Source organism: Dromiciops gliroides, chromosome X (genome assembly GCF_019393635.1).
Source record: "Dromiciops gliroides isolate mDroGli1 chromosome X, mDroGli1.pri, whole genome shotgun sequence".
NCBI classification, from domain to species: Eukaryota; Metazoa; Chordata; class Mammalia; order Microbiotheria; family Microbiotheriidae; genus Dromiciops; species Dromiciops gliroides.
The window spans coordinates 51,827,894-51,845,237 of NC_057867.1; the positions used below are offsets into that span (position 1 = coordinate 51,827,894).

General features: G+C 42.2%; 1 protein-coding gene across 1 annotated transcript in view; it reads left to right on the plus strand.

Moving 5' to 3' along the window:
• Nucleotides 1–17,344, plus strand: part of LOC122733672 (transmembrane 9 superfamily member 2-like) — an 86,705-nt gene that overhangs the window by 41,463 nt on the left and 27,898 nt on the right. The window contains exons 6-12 of the mRNA XM_043974273.1: nt 5,337–5,464; nt 7,618–7,729; nt 9,280–9,359; nt 11,403–11,511; nt 12,742–12,874; nt 14,671–14,790; nt 15,003–15,060. Coding sequence (XP_043830208.1) covers nt 5,337–5,464; nt 7,618–7,729; nt 9,280–9,359; nt 11,403–11,511; nt 12,742–12,874; nt 14,671–14,790; nt 15,003–15,060 — 740 coding nt within the window. The remainder of the gene's footprint in view (nt 1–5,336; nt 5,465–7,617; nt 7,730–9,279; nt 9,360–11,402; nt 11,512–12,741; nt 12,875–14,670; nt 14,791–15,002; nt 15,061–17,344) is intronic.

Here is a 17,344-nt window from a genome sequence, read left to right on the forward strand (position 1 = left end):
TGGCCTGGTCTGGTCTGGTCTGGTCTGGTCTGGTCTGGTCTGGTCTGGTCTGGTCTGGTCTGGTCTGGTCTGGTCTGGTCTGGTCTGGTCTGGTTCTTCCTCAAGTCCTCTGCCACAAGCCTGCTTCAATCAGGAACTCTCTCCAGCAAACTCATTGTGGGAGCATTTTATAGGTCTGGAACAGAGGGATCCTTAGACACTGCTTCACGCTGATTGGTTGGAATCATCCAAATCCATTGGTTCTGAAGGTGTTCTCAAGGTGTGATTACAATCCAGTTAACTTGAAGTAGGCTAATCAGCAGTTAATCACTCTCACTTGATTCAATCAGTCTAGATTAATCTCCAGGTGGGTCTTTGAGTATCTGCTAAATCTCATTATTTCATCACACCCTGAGAAACAAATTTTAAGCTAACTGGAATGTTCTTGTTGGCCAGCTAGTCCTTTTTCTCTCTTAATGCCTACTCCAAGGTTTATTTGGTCAGCAGCATTATGGTTTAGTAGAAGTAGCTTATTGCTGATTTTATTCTGATTTACAATTGATGTTGGTTCATTCCTAACACTATCTAAAAAGGTACTTTAAACTCATTGGTAACATTTGAAGTAACATTCCAGCTTGGGTTACCCAGCGAAAGAAAATTTCCTATTGATAGCTCATCCACAGCATAGAATATTATTAACATTGATCACAGAAAAATGATCTGCCTGCTCATTTGGCCTTATACCTCAGTTATCTTTTTCCCCCTGTCTTTGGAAGTCTAAATTTTACTTTTCACATTTGACATCATGTAGAAATTCCTGGTATACTATTGAAGATTTTAAATGTTGATACAATTGAAAGTTTCTTGAGAGCTTGAAATCTATTAGCATCCATTTCTTGATTGTACCCTTGAGCATGGGAGCAAACTTTTCTTTCCATCTTTATTTGCCATAATACTGTTCCTCCTTTCTCATGCAGCACGACTGAGACTAAATCCAGGGGTAGTGGATTCACTGTCATTTGTGGACAGATCTTCTTGTCTGTTCCTTGTCCTTCCAGTTTCATCCTTAAATGCCCTGCCAGTGATCTAGCCTAGTTGGCTGTGATCTCCTCAGTGAGGGTGCAGGTCCCAACCCATCCATACTTTGGCATCCTGTGCATCGCTTCACCATGTTTTCCAGTGAATCCTCTGTGGGGCTTCACCAGATGTGCTAGGGGAGCTGTCCTCTCAATTTCTTGACATTGTGTAGCTATGTGGAGCATATGGGCTCCCCATCACGTATCCCTCTCTCTTTTCTGTTCATACAGCTGTCTAATGCAACCCCTCATGCTGCTTGTACTGTGCATATCTTCATTGCTAATATGTCACAGCTTTCTCATATCTGCCATGCTTGTCAGGAGCACTGTGATGCTAGAGGACCAAACGTCTCATGAAATAATGCTTCTTGTTGTTTTTGGATGCATGACAAAACCAACTCTGCCACCTCCTTTCTTTACTTCTCTCAGGAGACCCTATGAACCATTTGACTGCTACTTCCTTTTGTCTTCTGGTTTCATTTCTTTCAAGGTCGGTAGGATTTAGTTTGTCCAATAGTATATTTATTGGTTAGTCACTGGTCAAGGGTCTCATATTTAGAATACCTGAGCTAAAACCTGTGTAATTCTTAGTAGCCTGTAACCCTTTTCTCTGCCACTGTTGCTATACAAGCCGAGTAGGGGCCATTTTGTAGTTTTGTTTGTTATTCGTGGGTTGCTGTGGCCAAAAGCTTCATTAGCATCTTTGGACTTAGCTACTCTTCTCAAGCAGTCATAGTCTGTCACCACGATTTGGTTTGAAGCCGTTCAAGTGGAGCAAATCTCAGGGCCACCTCTACTGCCATAAGGCATGGGAAGAGCCTTTTCTGGAGGCTGGCATAGCAAGAGCTGAATAAAACCAGACCTCTTTCCACAATCTTGATTAGCCCCATTGGTGGCTTGGGAGTGAATCAGTCAGGATGCCTTCATCTGGGTGTTGTCTATAAGGTATGAAAAGAGCAGCCCATTTGGAATCAGCAGGCTCGAATGTGAGTTGTGTCTTCAGCACATGACATTTCTGTCACCTTGGGCGAATCGTCATCATCAACAACAACAAGCATTTATGAAGTGCTAAGCTCTGGAGAGAGAAAGGCCAAAGCCCAGTCCCAGTAAATGGAAGGCAGTCTCCAAGGGAAGGCACAAGCAGTTGGGGGAATAGAGAAAGGCCCTCCTGAAGAAGGTAGAAAGCCAGGGGGAGTCAAGAAGGGGAGGCAGGAAGGCCAGACATGCCAGGCCAAACACGGCGGGGATGGGGGCGTGTAGCCAGTCATAGATCACAGAGTCCAGAGATGCAGGCTCATGTACAAGGAAGAGCAAGAAGGCCAAGAGGCACTGTGTCTCAGAGGATTCAGAGGGCAGTGAAGTGGAAGACAATTGGGAAAGCGAGAAGGGGCCACATTATGAAAGGCCTTCGAAGCCAAAGCCAGGACTTTTGATTTGATCCTGGAGGTAATGGGGAACTAATGGGGTTTATTGACTAGGGGGATAAAATGGTCAGACCCATGCTTTAGGAAAATTACTTTGGCAGCCAAATGGAGGCTGCATCATGCTGGGGACAGGCCACTGAGAGGCTCTTCTCTTCCCCTTTTGGATTAGGAGGGTGTTAGAGCAGCTTACTGTTAAGATCTTTTCCAGTGCTACTTTTGGAACTTCTCTGAGAACAGAAACTGACCTAGGGCATTCCACAATGTTATTGTTTGGGTAAGGCTTGGCCTGCTTCTTTGTGCTTTTGCTTGATCTGGGGTAGTGTGCCTTTGGAACTTAGTTAGAAAGTTCAGAACTTCCTGTGACTCTTAATGCTGAGCATTTAGTGGGTGAACCAGTCAATTGGTATGTTAATGATGGAGAACCATTTAATAGCAGTTGGGATTTGTGCCTTCTGTGGTTTCCCTTTGACCTAAAAAGAACTTTTAGCATCTTTTGGATTTGTAGTTTTAAACCAAAAAAAAAAAAGAAGAAGAAGAAAGAAAAGAAAAGGAAAAAAAGGCAAGGAAAAGAAGTGAAACTCCCAACCATTAGCCTGGCCATGTTTTCTCTGGGCTAAAGGAGAAAGTTGAATCTCTGGTGGCAGAGTGGGTGGGTGGGTAATAATCTGTGAATTTCATTTATCTTCAGGAATCCTGTTCCCTCTATGTATGTGAAAACAAAAGTAAAGTGCTGCTTGTCACTGGTCTTAACATTTGGAGCTGAATATCTTAGAAGTATATTTGTGAACACTTACTAGCTGTGTGACCCTGGGCAAGTCACTTAACCCCAAATGCCTCACTTTTATATCTGTGTTGGGGATGGTGAGCTGAGAATAGAGAATATTTCTCCTTGCATATAAACAGCCCACGTTGGGAGCTTGGGCAACATGGCTGACCCAGTGGGCCTTAGAAAGAAGATGGGCCTTGTTTTGGATTGCCAGCTCAAGATGCACCAGCAGTTTTATGGCAGGTAAAAATAGCCTAATGCCATCTTGGGCTGCATTAACAGAGGTAGAAACCTTACTAGAGGTGGTCCTAGTCAAAGGCTGCCCAGGTGGAGGTTGGATTAGATATCTTCCAACTCTGAGCCTCTGAAAATGTCACTTGGAATAGGAAATAACCCTAGAGAGTTATTCCTAAAGCTTTTATGTTTAGCATCCTGCACAAGGATTGAATGAAATCTTGGGGAAATGGAACCAAGAGAGGAATCCTACTCTTTCTTATGCCCCCCACACCACAGCAACAGATAAGTTTTCTTCCTTTCTCCATAGGGAGCTTCATTGGGTGCTGTGGAGCTAGAATGACAGAATTGGGTCATAGTCTTCTGATTACCTAGGGACCTGCTCAGGTTTAAGTAAGGTGGAGTCAAGGGACCCCAGGCCCCAAAGTTAGATTATCTGTAAGTACTAGGGAGCCACGGATAGTTATTTACATGCTGACAAGAGCTTCATTCACTTTTACCATCAGATATGTGACCTAGCTTTGTTTACTTTCTTTTTTCTTTTTTCTTTCTTTTTTCTTTTTTTAGTGAGGCAATTGGAGTTAAGTGACTTGTCCAGGGTGTCTGAGGCCGAATTTGAACTCAGGTCTTCCTGACTCCAGGGCTGGTGCTCTATCCACTGCACCACCTAGCTGCCCCCTCTTTTTTTATTTTTAGCTTTGTTTACTTTTTTTTTTTTTTTTGGTGAGGCAATTGGGGTTAAGTGACTTGCCTAGTGTCACACAGCTAGTAAGTGTTAAATGTCTGAGGCAGGATTTGAACTCAGGTCCTCCTGACTCCAGGGCTGGTGCTCTATCCACTGCGCCACCTAGCTGCCCAGCTTTGTTTACTTTCAGTGGTTTATCAGTTCTGTTAAGTACAAAGATAAAGTCTGCAGATTTTACAACAATGTTTGAAATAATCTTTCTATTTTGTTAAATATTTGATTTACAAGGATATCAAGTGATAGTAGAATTAGCTAGCATCTCAATGTGGGTAGAGCTAATGTAGTAGTCAAACATTTCTGGATATTAATTCAGAGTGAATTAAAGGCAACAAAAAAGAACTCATTAACTTTGACCTGGCAATGCCCCTAGTAGGCCCCAAGGAAGTCAAGTAACATACCAGAACACTCTTCTTTGTGAGAGGAAAGAACTGGAAACAATGGGTGCCCTTCAGTTTGGGAACAGTTGAAAAAACTGTAGTAAATGAAGGTCATGATAGAATCTTATGCAGTAAGAAGCGACAAATGGGAGGGATTTGGAGAAACATGGCAAGATTTGTATTAACTGATGCAGAACCAAGAGGACAGCATTCATAATGGCTGCAGTGCTGGAAAGTGGAAAGATCACTAACAGGAAGTCAAACTCTGAGTAATTGAAAAACCAGTGAAGGTCCCAGAGAACAGATAATGGAACATCCATTCCCCCCCTGAAGGCAGAGAGGCGGGGGACTGCTAGGACAGAATGTGGTATATATTGTCAGATGCAGCCACCGTGTCGGATGTTTTAGCTTAATTGTTTTTCTTTGTCACAAGGGAGGATGCAGTCTGGACCAGGCAGTGGGCGGGTTGAATTGACTGTGTTGTAAAGACAGAAGGCATCAATAAAATGCATTTTTTTCCCCAAGACTTAGCCAGCAGCTTAATTTATAGGTCAGTTGCGCATGATTGCTTATAGATTTAGAGCTGAAAGGGACCTTAGAAGTCATAAAACTCAGTTCTCTTAGCAGCTTTGGATAATGTAGCTAATCTTATTTCTTATTATAATTAGACCTTTTGCTTATAGGGAAAACGGAAAAATGCCTTGAAACATTCTATTTTTTTTTCTTTTTTGGCAGTCTGAATTTAACAAAAAAAACACATTTTACCTCTTCAATCATGTTGACATCACGATTACATATCACAGTGCAAAAGATGAAAATTGGCCTGGAGCACGGCTGGTTACTGCTAGGCTTGAGCCGAAAAGGTAATTGGAAGTGTGCGGTTTTTTAATTAGATTAGTTTTAAAAAAAAAAAGAAATACGACAGAAACACCACAGGAGTTTTTGAATATAGCCTTTTAAATAAATGCAAAAAATAAAGTAGGGGGAAAAATGATTAATGACCCCACTTGCACTTAAGAATTGGATTTTTACCTTCTCTGGGAAGCTGTCCTTAAACCACCCCCAGTCAGTAATAGCCTACACCCCCTTAACCCTGTCCTAGCAATTTCTTTTTACCTCTCATTGATTAATCACCTATTGTTTTATCTTATGGTGACTTGGGTGCCATATTCCCCTAGCATATTCCTAAGTTTCTTAAGGGTAGAGACCAGACATTATCTACATTTTGTAACATTTGTCACATTGGCTCCCCCGCCACCCAAGGCCTAACACGAGTCAAAATCTGTTGAACTGAAATAGGTCTCTTCTGACATGAAAGGTGAAGGCCTCGTAATGGTGACTATATGGATATGTATGTATGTTGTTCATGTTGTGCAGTAGCTTTTAAGTCATGTTTGACTCTTTTGTGACCCCATTTGGGGTTTTTGGGGGCAAGGATACTGGAGTGGTTTGCCATTTCCTTCTCCAGCTCATTTTACAGAGGAGGAAACTGAGGCAAACAGAGTGAAGTGACTTGTCCAGGGTCACATAACTAGTAAATGTCTGAGGCCAGAGGAAGACAAGTCTTCTTGACTCCAGGCCTGGCACTCCATCTACTGTGCCACCTAGCTACCCGTGTATGTGTATATGTATATGTATATGCATATGCATACACATATGTGTGTTTGTATATAAGGCAGCTAGATGGCACAGTGGGAAAAGTGCCAGACCTTGGAATCAGGAAGACTCATCCTTGAGTTTGAATCTGGCTTCAGACATGTACTAGCTGTATGACCCTGGGCAAGTCACTTCACCTGTTTGCCTTGGTTTCCTCATATGCAAAATAAACTGGAGAAGGAAATGGCAAATCATTCCAGTTTTTTTGCCAAGAAAGCCCCAAATGGGGTCACAAAGAGTCGGACACAGACTGAAGCAGCTGAACAGCAATATGCATATATATGTGTGGATGTATATATGTACACATATATATGTATGTCTGGAATGTATAAAGTAAGCACTGACGATTAGGAAAGGAAAGGGACACTCTCTGAAGGTTGACTGAGGTGAGCTGACAGACCCCAAGAACATTAGCTTGGGAGTTAGGACCCCAGAGTTCTTCTCATCCCTGCTGAGCTTTGTGGCCTTGTATAGGCTTCACTGACCTCATCTCTTAACATGAAAGGACTTGACTAAGTGAGCTCTAGAACCATAAAATGTTAGCTGAGCCTGGGGAGAGACTATAGTGTGTGACTCGGGCAAAGCCAGGCAGCCAATCTGTGGCCGAGCTGGGCCTTCCGGGCTGACTCTTCTGTGGTTTTCTGTGCCACTCCCACCCCATCGGCATCACACTGATTCTCTCCATGGTGGTTTTTGGTGCCCTGCGTATCGTAAACATTTACATAGCAACTGATTCTCACGATGGGATTCCTGCTTTTTCTGCTTACAAGGTAAGACTTTTAAGATGCTGAAGGGCAGATCAAAGTTGAGGAGCAAAGCCTTTAACTGGGAAAATATTTTCCATAACTGTCTGTTGAAAAGGAAGTAGATTTGTTCTATGCAGCAGGAGATGGATATTGATGTCTAGAGTCCAGTGGTAACTTTCTTGTGAGCAGCGGACATGTTTAGAATCTCTACTACTTATGTTATTAAATATTTAAATGTGGAACAAAATGGAAGACTACCTGTTCAGTCTGTCCTTGGGATTTTCTTTAGAAGCATCTGGGTAGCACAGTGGGATGCTGGACTTGGAGTTCAGAAGACCTGAGTTCAAATCCTGCCTCAGATATTTCTAGCTATGTGATCCTGGGCAAGTCACTTAACCTCTTTCTGTCTTAGTTTCCTCACATGTTAAAAAAGGAGGTAATAAAAGCATCTGCTTCCCAGGGTGGTTGAGAAGCTAAATGAGATAATAATTGTAAAGTGCTTTATAAACCTCAAAATGCTTTATAAAAGTTGTTATTATTTTAGTAATTATATAGCAGAAATTTCATAGATCTGGTCTTTTTAAAAAATCCCTATTTTTCTCCCCTTTTCTTAGCTATAAACATACAGATGAAGATCAACTAACTTGTCAAGGCCCCCCTATGGAAATCCCCGGGGATTTTACTAAGAAGCTCAAGCTAATCTATACTTACTCTGTGAAATTTGAAGTAAGTATGTTATTCTGATGATAGCCAGGTTATCTTGCCTTTTTTCCTTTGTCAAGGATATTACTGCTCTCTAGCTTTCTTGAATCTTTTTCCCATTACATGATTATAGCCCATGTGAGGGAGCTAACAAAACAGGAAAATTTTTGAAATGACATTTTTGAAAGGACAGCTAAAAGGTGGGGAGTCCCATGGGGCAGCATTAAGTACCTAATGGTAAAGGACTGTACCCTCTGAGGGTATCACAAAGCCAAATGAATTATATTTGGTTGAGAAATTTGACATCTGATTTTGGCTTGAGAGTGTGGCCTGTCGAGATTATTCTTCCTACTTCTAGCATCTTTTATTGGTTTCTCAAAAACTCAGTGCTGGCAAACCCCCCAACCTAGGGCCAGTTGACACACAGACAGACACGGACAAACACGCACGCACGAGCGCGCGCGCACACACACACATGAGCACTGCAAGCTCTGTGGTGACAGTCATAATCAGGAGAAAACCTGCCTTGTTGTGACTAAGTGACTTTTTTTTCTTGTTTTTTTTTTTTTTTTTTGCAGGGCAGTGAGGGTTAAGTGACTTGCCCATGGTCACACAGCTAGTAAATGTCAAGTGTCTGAGGCTGGCTTTGAACTCAGGTACTCCTGAGTCCAGGGCTGGTGCTTTATCCACTGTGCTACCTAGCTGTCCCTACGACTCCTTTTTAAAACAGTAATGCTTAGAAATGCTGTTGGAAGGACACACCAATGTCAGATGCTGAGAGCTAGAAGGTCTGAGGTTCCATTAGACAAACCAATCAAGAGTTGATCTGCAGGAAGTTGTGCTTTTACACTGGTTTTCAAATATGAAAATTTCAGATTCCTCAAAGTTCAGGCCCTTCCCTCCAGTCCTGACTCACCTATCTATGTAACACCCAGATAGGTAGGTCAAAGGGCTAGACTCACACCTCTGTGGAATGGCCCAGAATGTAATAGAAGCCAAAAGAATGCTGAGATTTTGCAGAGTTGCATCTGACAGTTGTAACTAACAGAAGGTCAGTCTGTGGGTTGGTCAGATTGTTGTCATTGCCTGAGGTCCCTTCCCAAAGAATTGACAACTCAGTCAGTCTCCGTAAAGAGTGAGTGAGCAAGCTTTATTAAGGGACTTGGAGGCTCTAGCATGTTCTGGGTAATGGCCCCAAGCAAGCCAAGCTGGGGAAGGGTCTTGATTTTTATAGCCCCATGGTCCACCTCCTTCCTATTCCCTCTCCACTGTGTGGAGCTAAGGCACATCCTCTTTGAGCATACTCCATCCCAGAAATCATCCTGTTTACCTACTTGGGTAAATGTTAATTACATGCTAAGTAGCAGAGGTTACTAGGGGACAGCTCCATGTAAGTAGAGAGTGCATACTCAGGGCTTGGGGATTCCCCATAACCATGACCCCCGGGGATTGGAGGGCTTTGCTAAACCTCATTACCTTTAGGACTATTCCCCAAACTGTGTTACCCTAAGGGACACTATCCCCAACATGTGCAGAACCCAACTTCATCTGTATGACTACATATGTTTTTTTAGGAGAACAATAACATTAAATGGGCATCTCGATGGGATTACATTTTGGAGTCCATGCCTCATACCAACATCCAGTGGTTTAGGTGAGTTTTCTGCGACAAAGAGTGGAAATTTAAAATGTATATTTGCCATTAAGTCAAGAGTTTTCTTAACCTTTGTTGTACCATGGACCTCTTGGCAGTCTGGGTAAGCCTATGGACCCTTTCTCAGAATAATGTTTTTAAATGCATAAAATAAAACTCAGGACTACAAAGGAAACCAATTCTATTTGAAATACGGTTATCAAAATATTTTTTTAAAAACCAAGTTCACAGTCCCCAGGTTAAGAACCATTCCTTTAGGGAGTTCAAAAATGTGGAGGGAAGGCAGTCCAAACCCCATAGGCTGGTCGAGATTTCAGTTTATTGTGGAAGACTGGAAAACTGGACAACAAGAGAAGGGAGAAGGACGAGTTGGGGAGGGCAGAGAAGCTGTCTTCTGTTTTCCCTGTGGGACATCTGGCCTGGGCTGTGATCCACAAGATAGAAAATCATTCAGGGAGATAAATGTGAATGGAGAGTCATACAAATGTTGCCCCTAGGCCTAGACACACGTTTTGATGTCTGTACAGAGCCCACCCTTTGGGTGGGAGTGGTCTCTAGCCAGTGAATAGGTCCTGCTGAACTGAAGGCATAGTGTTAGCATAGAGCACTCCTCAATGATGCTAATTGGCCTGGGGTAGGAGGGCCCGGTGAGGGAGGAGTCATACCATCGACTCTTCTACCTCCCTTCCCACAAAGGTCAGATTGGCACAGAGAGGGGCAGCTATGGGTGCTGTGCTGCTCAGTGGAACCTCTCAGAGAGTCCTAGCTCTCTTCTTCCTTTTTCCTTGTCAGCCGAAGTATGAGGGGACAGGCTCATATACAGGTACAACTGAATTCTCTATTCCACTTAAATACATACACCGGCTGCCCACTGCCTGGACATGTGGCAGAAATGCTATTGTTCTCTGCTGGCATAGAAAGGGCACCTACTTTTTCCTCAGCCTCTTGGCTAGCCCTGTTATTGAAGGCCCCAGTTATCTGGGTCTGACCTGTGGGAGAAGAGGGCCCCCTCCCTTTCTTTCCTCCCCTCCCTGTGGGAAGTGGTGGCCCAACACCTTGGAAGCCTTTTGTTCGGTGGTGCCCTGGAGCTGTTTTGCTCTCCCCTCTGCAGAGCTGTTCTGAGATGTTTATTTGGATGGTAAAGCACCTGTCCATGGTGGTTCTCTAAGGGAAGTACTTCCAGCTGGTCTGTGGGCTGCCAGCATTGATGCCATAACAGGGACTGTGCTTTGGCTTGGAGCTCGGGCTGATTGATGGATGTCTTCATTTGCCGACAGCTCTTGTTCTCAGGATCCTTATGTTTGGGTGTCTCATAGAGAGCAGTGCCAAACTTTTCACTAATTCTGCTCAAGTTTTTTATAAACCAGCAAATGGAAGTTGGGAGGGAAAAATAGACCACGGGGTGGCCTTGGCCCTGCAGAAGGTGTCTGTGGACCGGGCAAATTCGAGGGCCCCAGAGCACAGCAGCCATTTACTGGTTAGCTCCCAGGTCTGCCACCAAGTTTGGGTGCTGTTGGCTGAATCCAGTTAACTTCTTTGGAACAGAGGACTCCTTCAGCAAACAGTTCGTATACTTTTTTTTTGAAAAAGGCTTTTCTCCTCATTAAAATAAGCAAGGATGCAAAGTTGCTTTTAAAAGGGAGGCCCCTTAGGCGACCAGTTCCATGGACTCAAGTGTCTCATTTCATATGACCTTTTGTGAGAAAACTTGGAGCCATGTATATCACCAGATAGCAAACTTAGGTTTTACTTTAACAAAGGCTGAAGGTCTGACCTCAGTCAGGAAGAAGAGGTCTGGATTTTAGGGGCCCCCTACCCATCACTCAGTCTCTCTGCCAAACAGTTGTTGATCTATCTTGGGAAAGGGAATTTCTTTCCCGGTGCTTTCTGTATCCATAAGAGTACAGGTCTAGTAAAAAAATGTGAACTGAAACCCAGGAAAACTGACTCAGTGGCTTTCCTTTTCACAGACTTCGGTTGTTTTTGGTTTTGTTTTTAACATAGCAAATAAGAAATTAAAATTAATTTTTTTTTTACTTACAGTATAATGAACTCCCTCGTTATTGTTCTTTTCTTATCTGGAATGGTGGCCATGATTTTACTAAGAACTCTCCATAAAGATATTGCAAGATACAATCAGATTGATTCGGCTGTAAGTAAAGCCTGCATAGATGTTCCTGAATAAGATTCTGCTGGGTCGATTTTCCTAGGAACTGGGAAACTATGTGATCTTTGTCTTTAGAGTAAAATGCCTTCGCTATTACCCAGCATGCACACAGGAAATTTTAAATGACATTCATAATCTATGTTTACCTTGGGGATGATGAGTAAATCGTGAGTCTCAAATGCCTTGGAGCTGAATAGATAAAAACATCCAGGTTGAAGCCAATCCATGGAGACTTGATTATATATAAGCAACTCCTTGGTGGGTGTTGTTCGGTTTTCATGGGGTCGTAGGTCACGGGCAGATGAAAGAATATTGCTCTACAGAAATAGCACAGTCGAGCCTGCTACGTTAATTTGTGCAGATGCGGAGAGATGCAGAGCACTAGGTATTCGGTTCGATTAAAATAAACTTCTGTTTTCACTTTTTGACTCTTGTAATTACCTGTAGAGTCTTATAGTTTTCATTTGTCTGAAAGAACAGCAGGGGTGGGCAGAAGCATGCTACCCACCTCTGCACTCCAGATGCAGAACAAGGCATAGATTTTTAGACATGGCCAGTGTGGGAATTTGCTTTACTTAATTGTGCACATTTGTTACAAAGCTCTTCTTTTTCTTTTTTTGTTCAATTAGGGGAGTGGGGTGGAGAGGTGGGAGCGGGAGAAAATAGATTCTTGTTAATTGAAAAAATCTTGAAATTTAATTTAAAAAAAGATCAGTGGGGGAACAGATGTGTTGTTACCTTTAATTCCTTTAGTATGTCATTATAGCACTCGATGGGTTGCAATTCCGTCAGAAAAACAAAATTGTTATTCTAGTCTTTGCTTAGTTAATGTGCTCTACCTAGCTCTCAAAGACAATGCCAAGTTCTAGTGGAAGGACCTAGTAACAGCATGTTCTAGTGGAAGTCTGAGAGTCAGGAACCCAGGGTTCTAGTCTCAGCTCAGCCACTTAATAGCCATATAAGCTTGGGCAAATCACCTCCCTCCCAACACCCAAGGACCTCAGTTTCTTTATCTGTAAAATTAGGGAAATGTGCTCAGTGATACTTTTGGTCCTTTTCCATCACTAATTTCATGGCTAATGAGACACTTGTTTCTAGTTTATCTGTCTTTGGAGGAAGATTTAGTTTCACATAATTTTCAGAATCAAATGCATGCCAAATTTCTGAGGCAGCAACTTGTATATTTATCAAAGACATTTTCTCTCACGTGTGTAGGAAGATGCCCAAGAGGAGTTTGGCTGGAAGTTGGTTCATGGAGATGTCTTTAGGCCTCCAAAGAAGGGAATGCTGTTGGCTGTGTTCCTGGGTCAGGGAACACAAATTTTCATTATGACCTTTATTACGTTATGTGAGTAGCATTTTGAAATTGACTTTCTTAGAAATAGTATCAGAAGTAGGAGACTTTTGTCCAGCTCCTGAATCTCCACTTGTGCAAATCTTTTCCTCCCTCCTTCTTTCCCTTCCATCCTTCCTCTCTCCCTCTCTCCCTCCCTCTCTCCCTTCCTCCCTTCCTTCCTTCCTTCCTTCCTTCCTTCCTTCCTTCCTTCCTTCCTTCCTTCCTTCCTTCCTTCCTTCCTTCCTTCCTTCCTTCCTTCCTTCCTTCCTTCCTTCCTTCCTTCCAATAGTGTTAGACTCTGGGGAAATTATATACTTAAAAATTTTTTTCCTGAATTTAACAAAACATCCCCCCAAAAGGAGAACATTTCCTTATACAAAGGGAAACAGAAAACATGTCTATGTGTTAAACCACACATTACAATTTTGTGGTTTGCTTTTTTTAAAAATAGTATGATAAATTCAAAATGTTACTTTCCAAATTGTCAGGCTTATATGCGTTTTCCTTCTGCCCTTCTCTTCTCTGCATTTAAAAAAATGCTTCAATGATCCTCTTTTCTTGTAAAAAATGCTATAAATATGAAATAAATTCTATCATTGAACATTAAAAAATACCAAATAAGATGTTTAAAAATACAGTTATTAAATGAGTCCTTTAAAAATATTTTGGTTTTTTGTTTGTTTTGTTTTGCAGGGCAAAACCCAGGGTCACACAGCTAGTAAGTGTCAAGTATCTGAGGCCAAATTCGAACTCAGGTCCTCTTGAATCCAAGGCCAGTGCTTTATCCACTGTGCCACCTAGCTGCCCAAATATTTTGGTTTTTTAATATATTCTTTGTTTTGTTTTGTTATTTTAATATATACTTTCAGCCTCCCTCCAACCCCCCCCTCCCCATCCATTGAGAAGGCAAGCAATAGGATAAATGAGTCCCTTTTTTTTTGCGGGGCAATGAGGGTTAAATGACTTGCCCAGGGTCAAACAGCTAGTAAATAGATTCCTTTTTGCATAGTGTTTATCATAAAACTAAAACCATTGACTGTTAGGCTTAGCTAAATGTAGCTGTGTGCTTTCCTTAATTTATCAGCTTACCTCTTTTAATTCTTTTACATATCAGTGGAATGTCCTCTGTGATGGGCCTGGGATTGGTGGAAGATCTTGAAATACCTTAATTCATAAGCCTAGAGAGAAGTCTGCCATTTTTGTGGAGGGGTATGGTAGGCCCTAATACAAGGAAAGGGGGAAAATGCCCTGGCTTCCACCTTTCACCTTCCTTTGTTGGCTTCTTTTTGTCTTCTCTCCCTCCCTCCTTGGTTTTCAGTTGCTAGTTCTGATTTTCATATTGTTGCTTAGGCTTGTACATTCCTTAGATTCCTTTTTCTCACCATTATTCTTACACTGATTTCCCCCCCTCCTTCTCCTCACATCTCCATTTCTGTTTGAACCTTTTTGAGAAAAATAAACTCTCACTAGAGTTTATGGTATTGGTTGGGGGTGACACTGGGAAAATATTTTCTCTAAATTTGAACCTCCCAAAGCAAAAATGTGAAATTCATTCAACTTCAAAACTTACCTCACTTGCTTTTCTTTAAAAATCATACTTTTCCTTACAAAAAAATGGTGAGAGGTGAGTTAAATTATTATAATTTGTTTGAAGTACCACTCACTTATCGGCCCCCTGAGAATCTCCTTTGTTGCTGCTGCGTATAACGTGAAATCCTAATTGAGTTACACTTAATTTACTATAAAGCACTGTGTAATTGCAAAGTGATTATTTTCACCGGTTGAATATTCTTTTTTCATGCCTTTAGTTTTAGCTTGCCTTGGGTTTCTTTCACCTGCCAATCGAGGTGCATTAATGACCTGTGCAGTCGTACTGTGGGTCCTGCTGGGAACTCCTGCCGGCTATGTGTCTGCTAAGATGTATAAGAGTGAGTATAGCCAGAGTTCTCATTCCACTTACTCGGCGTGTTCACTGTCAGGATTAAAGGACCTTAAAATAGCATTTTTCAAATTATAAGTCAATAGGGGAATTGTGGCATAGCTATGGGAATGAAATGGTACCTTTGTCACTATAAAATATTTGGAAAATAGCTTAATCAGGTTTCTTGAGTAATGATGACTTTTTCCATTTCTTCCTCAGCATTTCGAGGTGAAAAGTGGAAGACGAATGTTTTGCTGACAGCACTGTTATGCCCCGGGTTAGTATCTGAGGTGCCATCTTTTGGAATTGATCCTTTTTGGGGGTATTTTGCCTTGGAGAAATCATTATAGATAATAATGAGGAAGCAGTGAAGTGATTAATTGCTACCATGTTTGCCGAGTAGCTCTTTCTGTTATTTCCGTGTTCTCTTCATTTTTCTGTGCATTGAACATCTTGCCTTTAGTCAGAAGAGTTATTGGCTACAGTGCTAGGCCGTCATTCAAGAAGTTTCATAAACTCTCAGATGCCTTCTGTGTCACGTTGGAAGGGCAAATCGTGGACCATGGGAAAAACATTTCCCTTGTTGCTTTTTGCAGTTGGTTATTGTGATTGGGGTGCAGTTTCTGCCCATCCTTATTAACTAATTCCTGTAGCTGTCATGGAAAAATTACTTCAGTGTCAGAAAATAGTGTTATCAAAGGAAGGGCCCTCTGAGGCCATCTAGGACACCACCACCACCCCCTTTGCATTTTACAGAGGAAGAAACTGAGGCCCAGGGAGATGAGGTGACTTGCTCAGGGTCACACATAGCATTCTAGACCTAGAGCTGGAAGGGACCTCAGAGGCCATGAAGTGCAACTCATTCATTTTGCAGAGGAGGAAACTGAGGTTCAGGGAGGAGAAGGAACTTGTTCAAGGTTACAAGGCAGATAAGTGGCAAAGACCTGAAATCCAGGTCTTCTTACTCCAGCGATAAATTGGTGATCCCTTAAATGCCAAATTCTGTTATGTGTGGGCTTTCTTTCCTTCTTTCCTTCTTTCCTTCCTTCTTTCTTTCTTTCTTTCTTTCTTTCTTTCTTTCTTTCTTTCTTTCTTTCTTTCTTTCTTTCTTTCTTTCTTTCTTTCTTTCTTTCTTTCTTTCTTTCTTCTTCCTTCCTTCCTTCCTTCCTTCCTTCCTTCCTTCCTTCCTTCCTTCCTTCCTTCCTTCCTTCCTTCCTTCCTTCCTTCCTTCCTTCCTTCCTTCCTTCCTTCCTTCCTTCCTTCCTTCCTTCTTTCCTTCCTTCCTTTTGCAGGGCAATGAGGGCTAAGTGACTTGCCCAGGGTCACACAGCTAGTAAGTGTCAAGTATCTGAGGCCAAATTTGAACTCAGGTCCTCCTGAATCCAGGGCTGGTGCTTTATCCATTGCAGTGCCACCTAGCTGCCCCATGTCATGTGTTTTTAAAAGTAAGGGTTTACCTTTTGGAAAAGCAACTCTTCGCAGGTCATTCTTCCCCTTGTGCTAAAACAAATTCTCCCTCATTTTTGTGGGTGGCATTCTGCCGTGCAGGAGGAAGAATCAGATTTCTTTGCCAATTAGAGGAGCTCGTTGTGGGGAGATTTTATGCCAGTTGGTGACTCAGCCTTGAAATGCAAAGCTGAGAGGCCAACTTGCCATGAGGGATATAGAAGACACTGGCTCTTGTCACCTTGTGGCCTTCTTTCTCTCTGAGTTTGTGGGCCATGCATGGGGGCAGAATCCAGAGATTTGAATAGTGGCCATTTCAGCAGGATGCCCACTTGGCAAGAAAGCTTTTTTGGGGGGCCAGAATCATCTGCCTCTATTCCCTGATTTTGCAAGTAAAACAGAATGAACATGAGGCCTGACCTGGAGAGTGAGAAGGTGTTGTCCTTGGGGGCCTTCCAGAGGTCACTTGCCTCCAGCATGGGCCTTTTCTTTTCTTTTTTTTTTTTTTTGATTGTGAAGCTACAGTAAAGACTGTGCTATTTATTATTAGACCTTGTTCCACCCAACTTGTAATCTAAAAGATCTGATTTACAGAGCAAGAGCTGGATAAATTATTTATCCCCTCTACTTGTATTATTCCAGTTCAGTCACAAGGTTTATAATCATGAAGACATTTCTATATATTTTAGAGTTGCAGTTCAGGCTGTAGACCTTAAATTTGTGTTTTCCATTCCAACTATTGTCCAAAAAAAAAGCAAAGCAGTTAAAAAATCAAGCACTAAATGTTTATAAACATAATATTATAATGACAGCATTGGCCTTTTCTTAACCTTAACCCCAAATGGCTCACAAATCCACAAATAGGGGCAAAATCCACAGTGTTGTTTTCAAAGGACCAACAAGGAGCAGGAAGCAAGTCATGAGCTCTTCTGCTCTTAAGCCACTTGTAGAGAATTGGATCAGGGTTGGTGATCAACCTTGTCAAGAGAGAGAGAGAGAGACACTGGAAGAAGACTTAGGAAAAAATGGCAGTGATTAAAGGGATAGGTATGGGAACAGACCAGAGGTCTCGAGAGTATAGGGAACGCCTGGGTGAAGAGACCTCTGACCTTTGC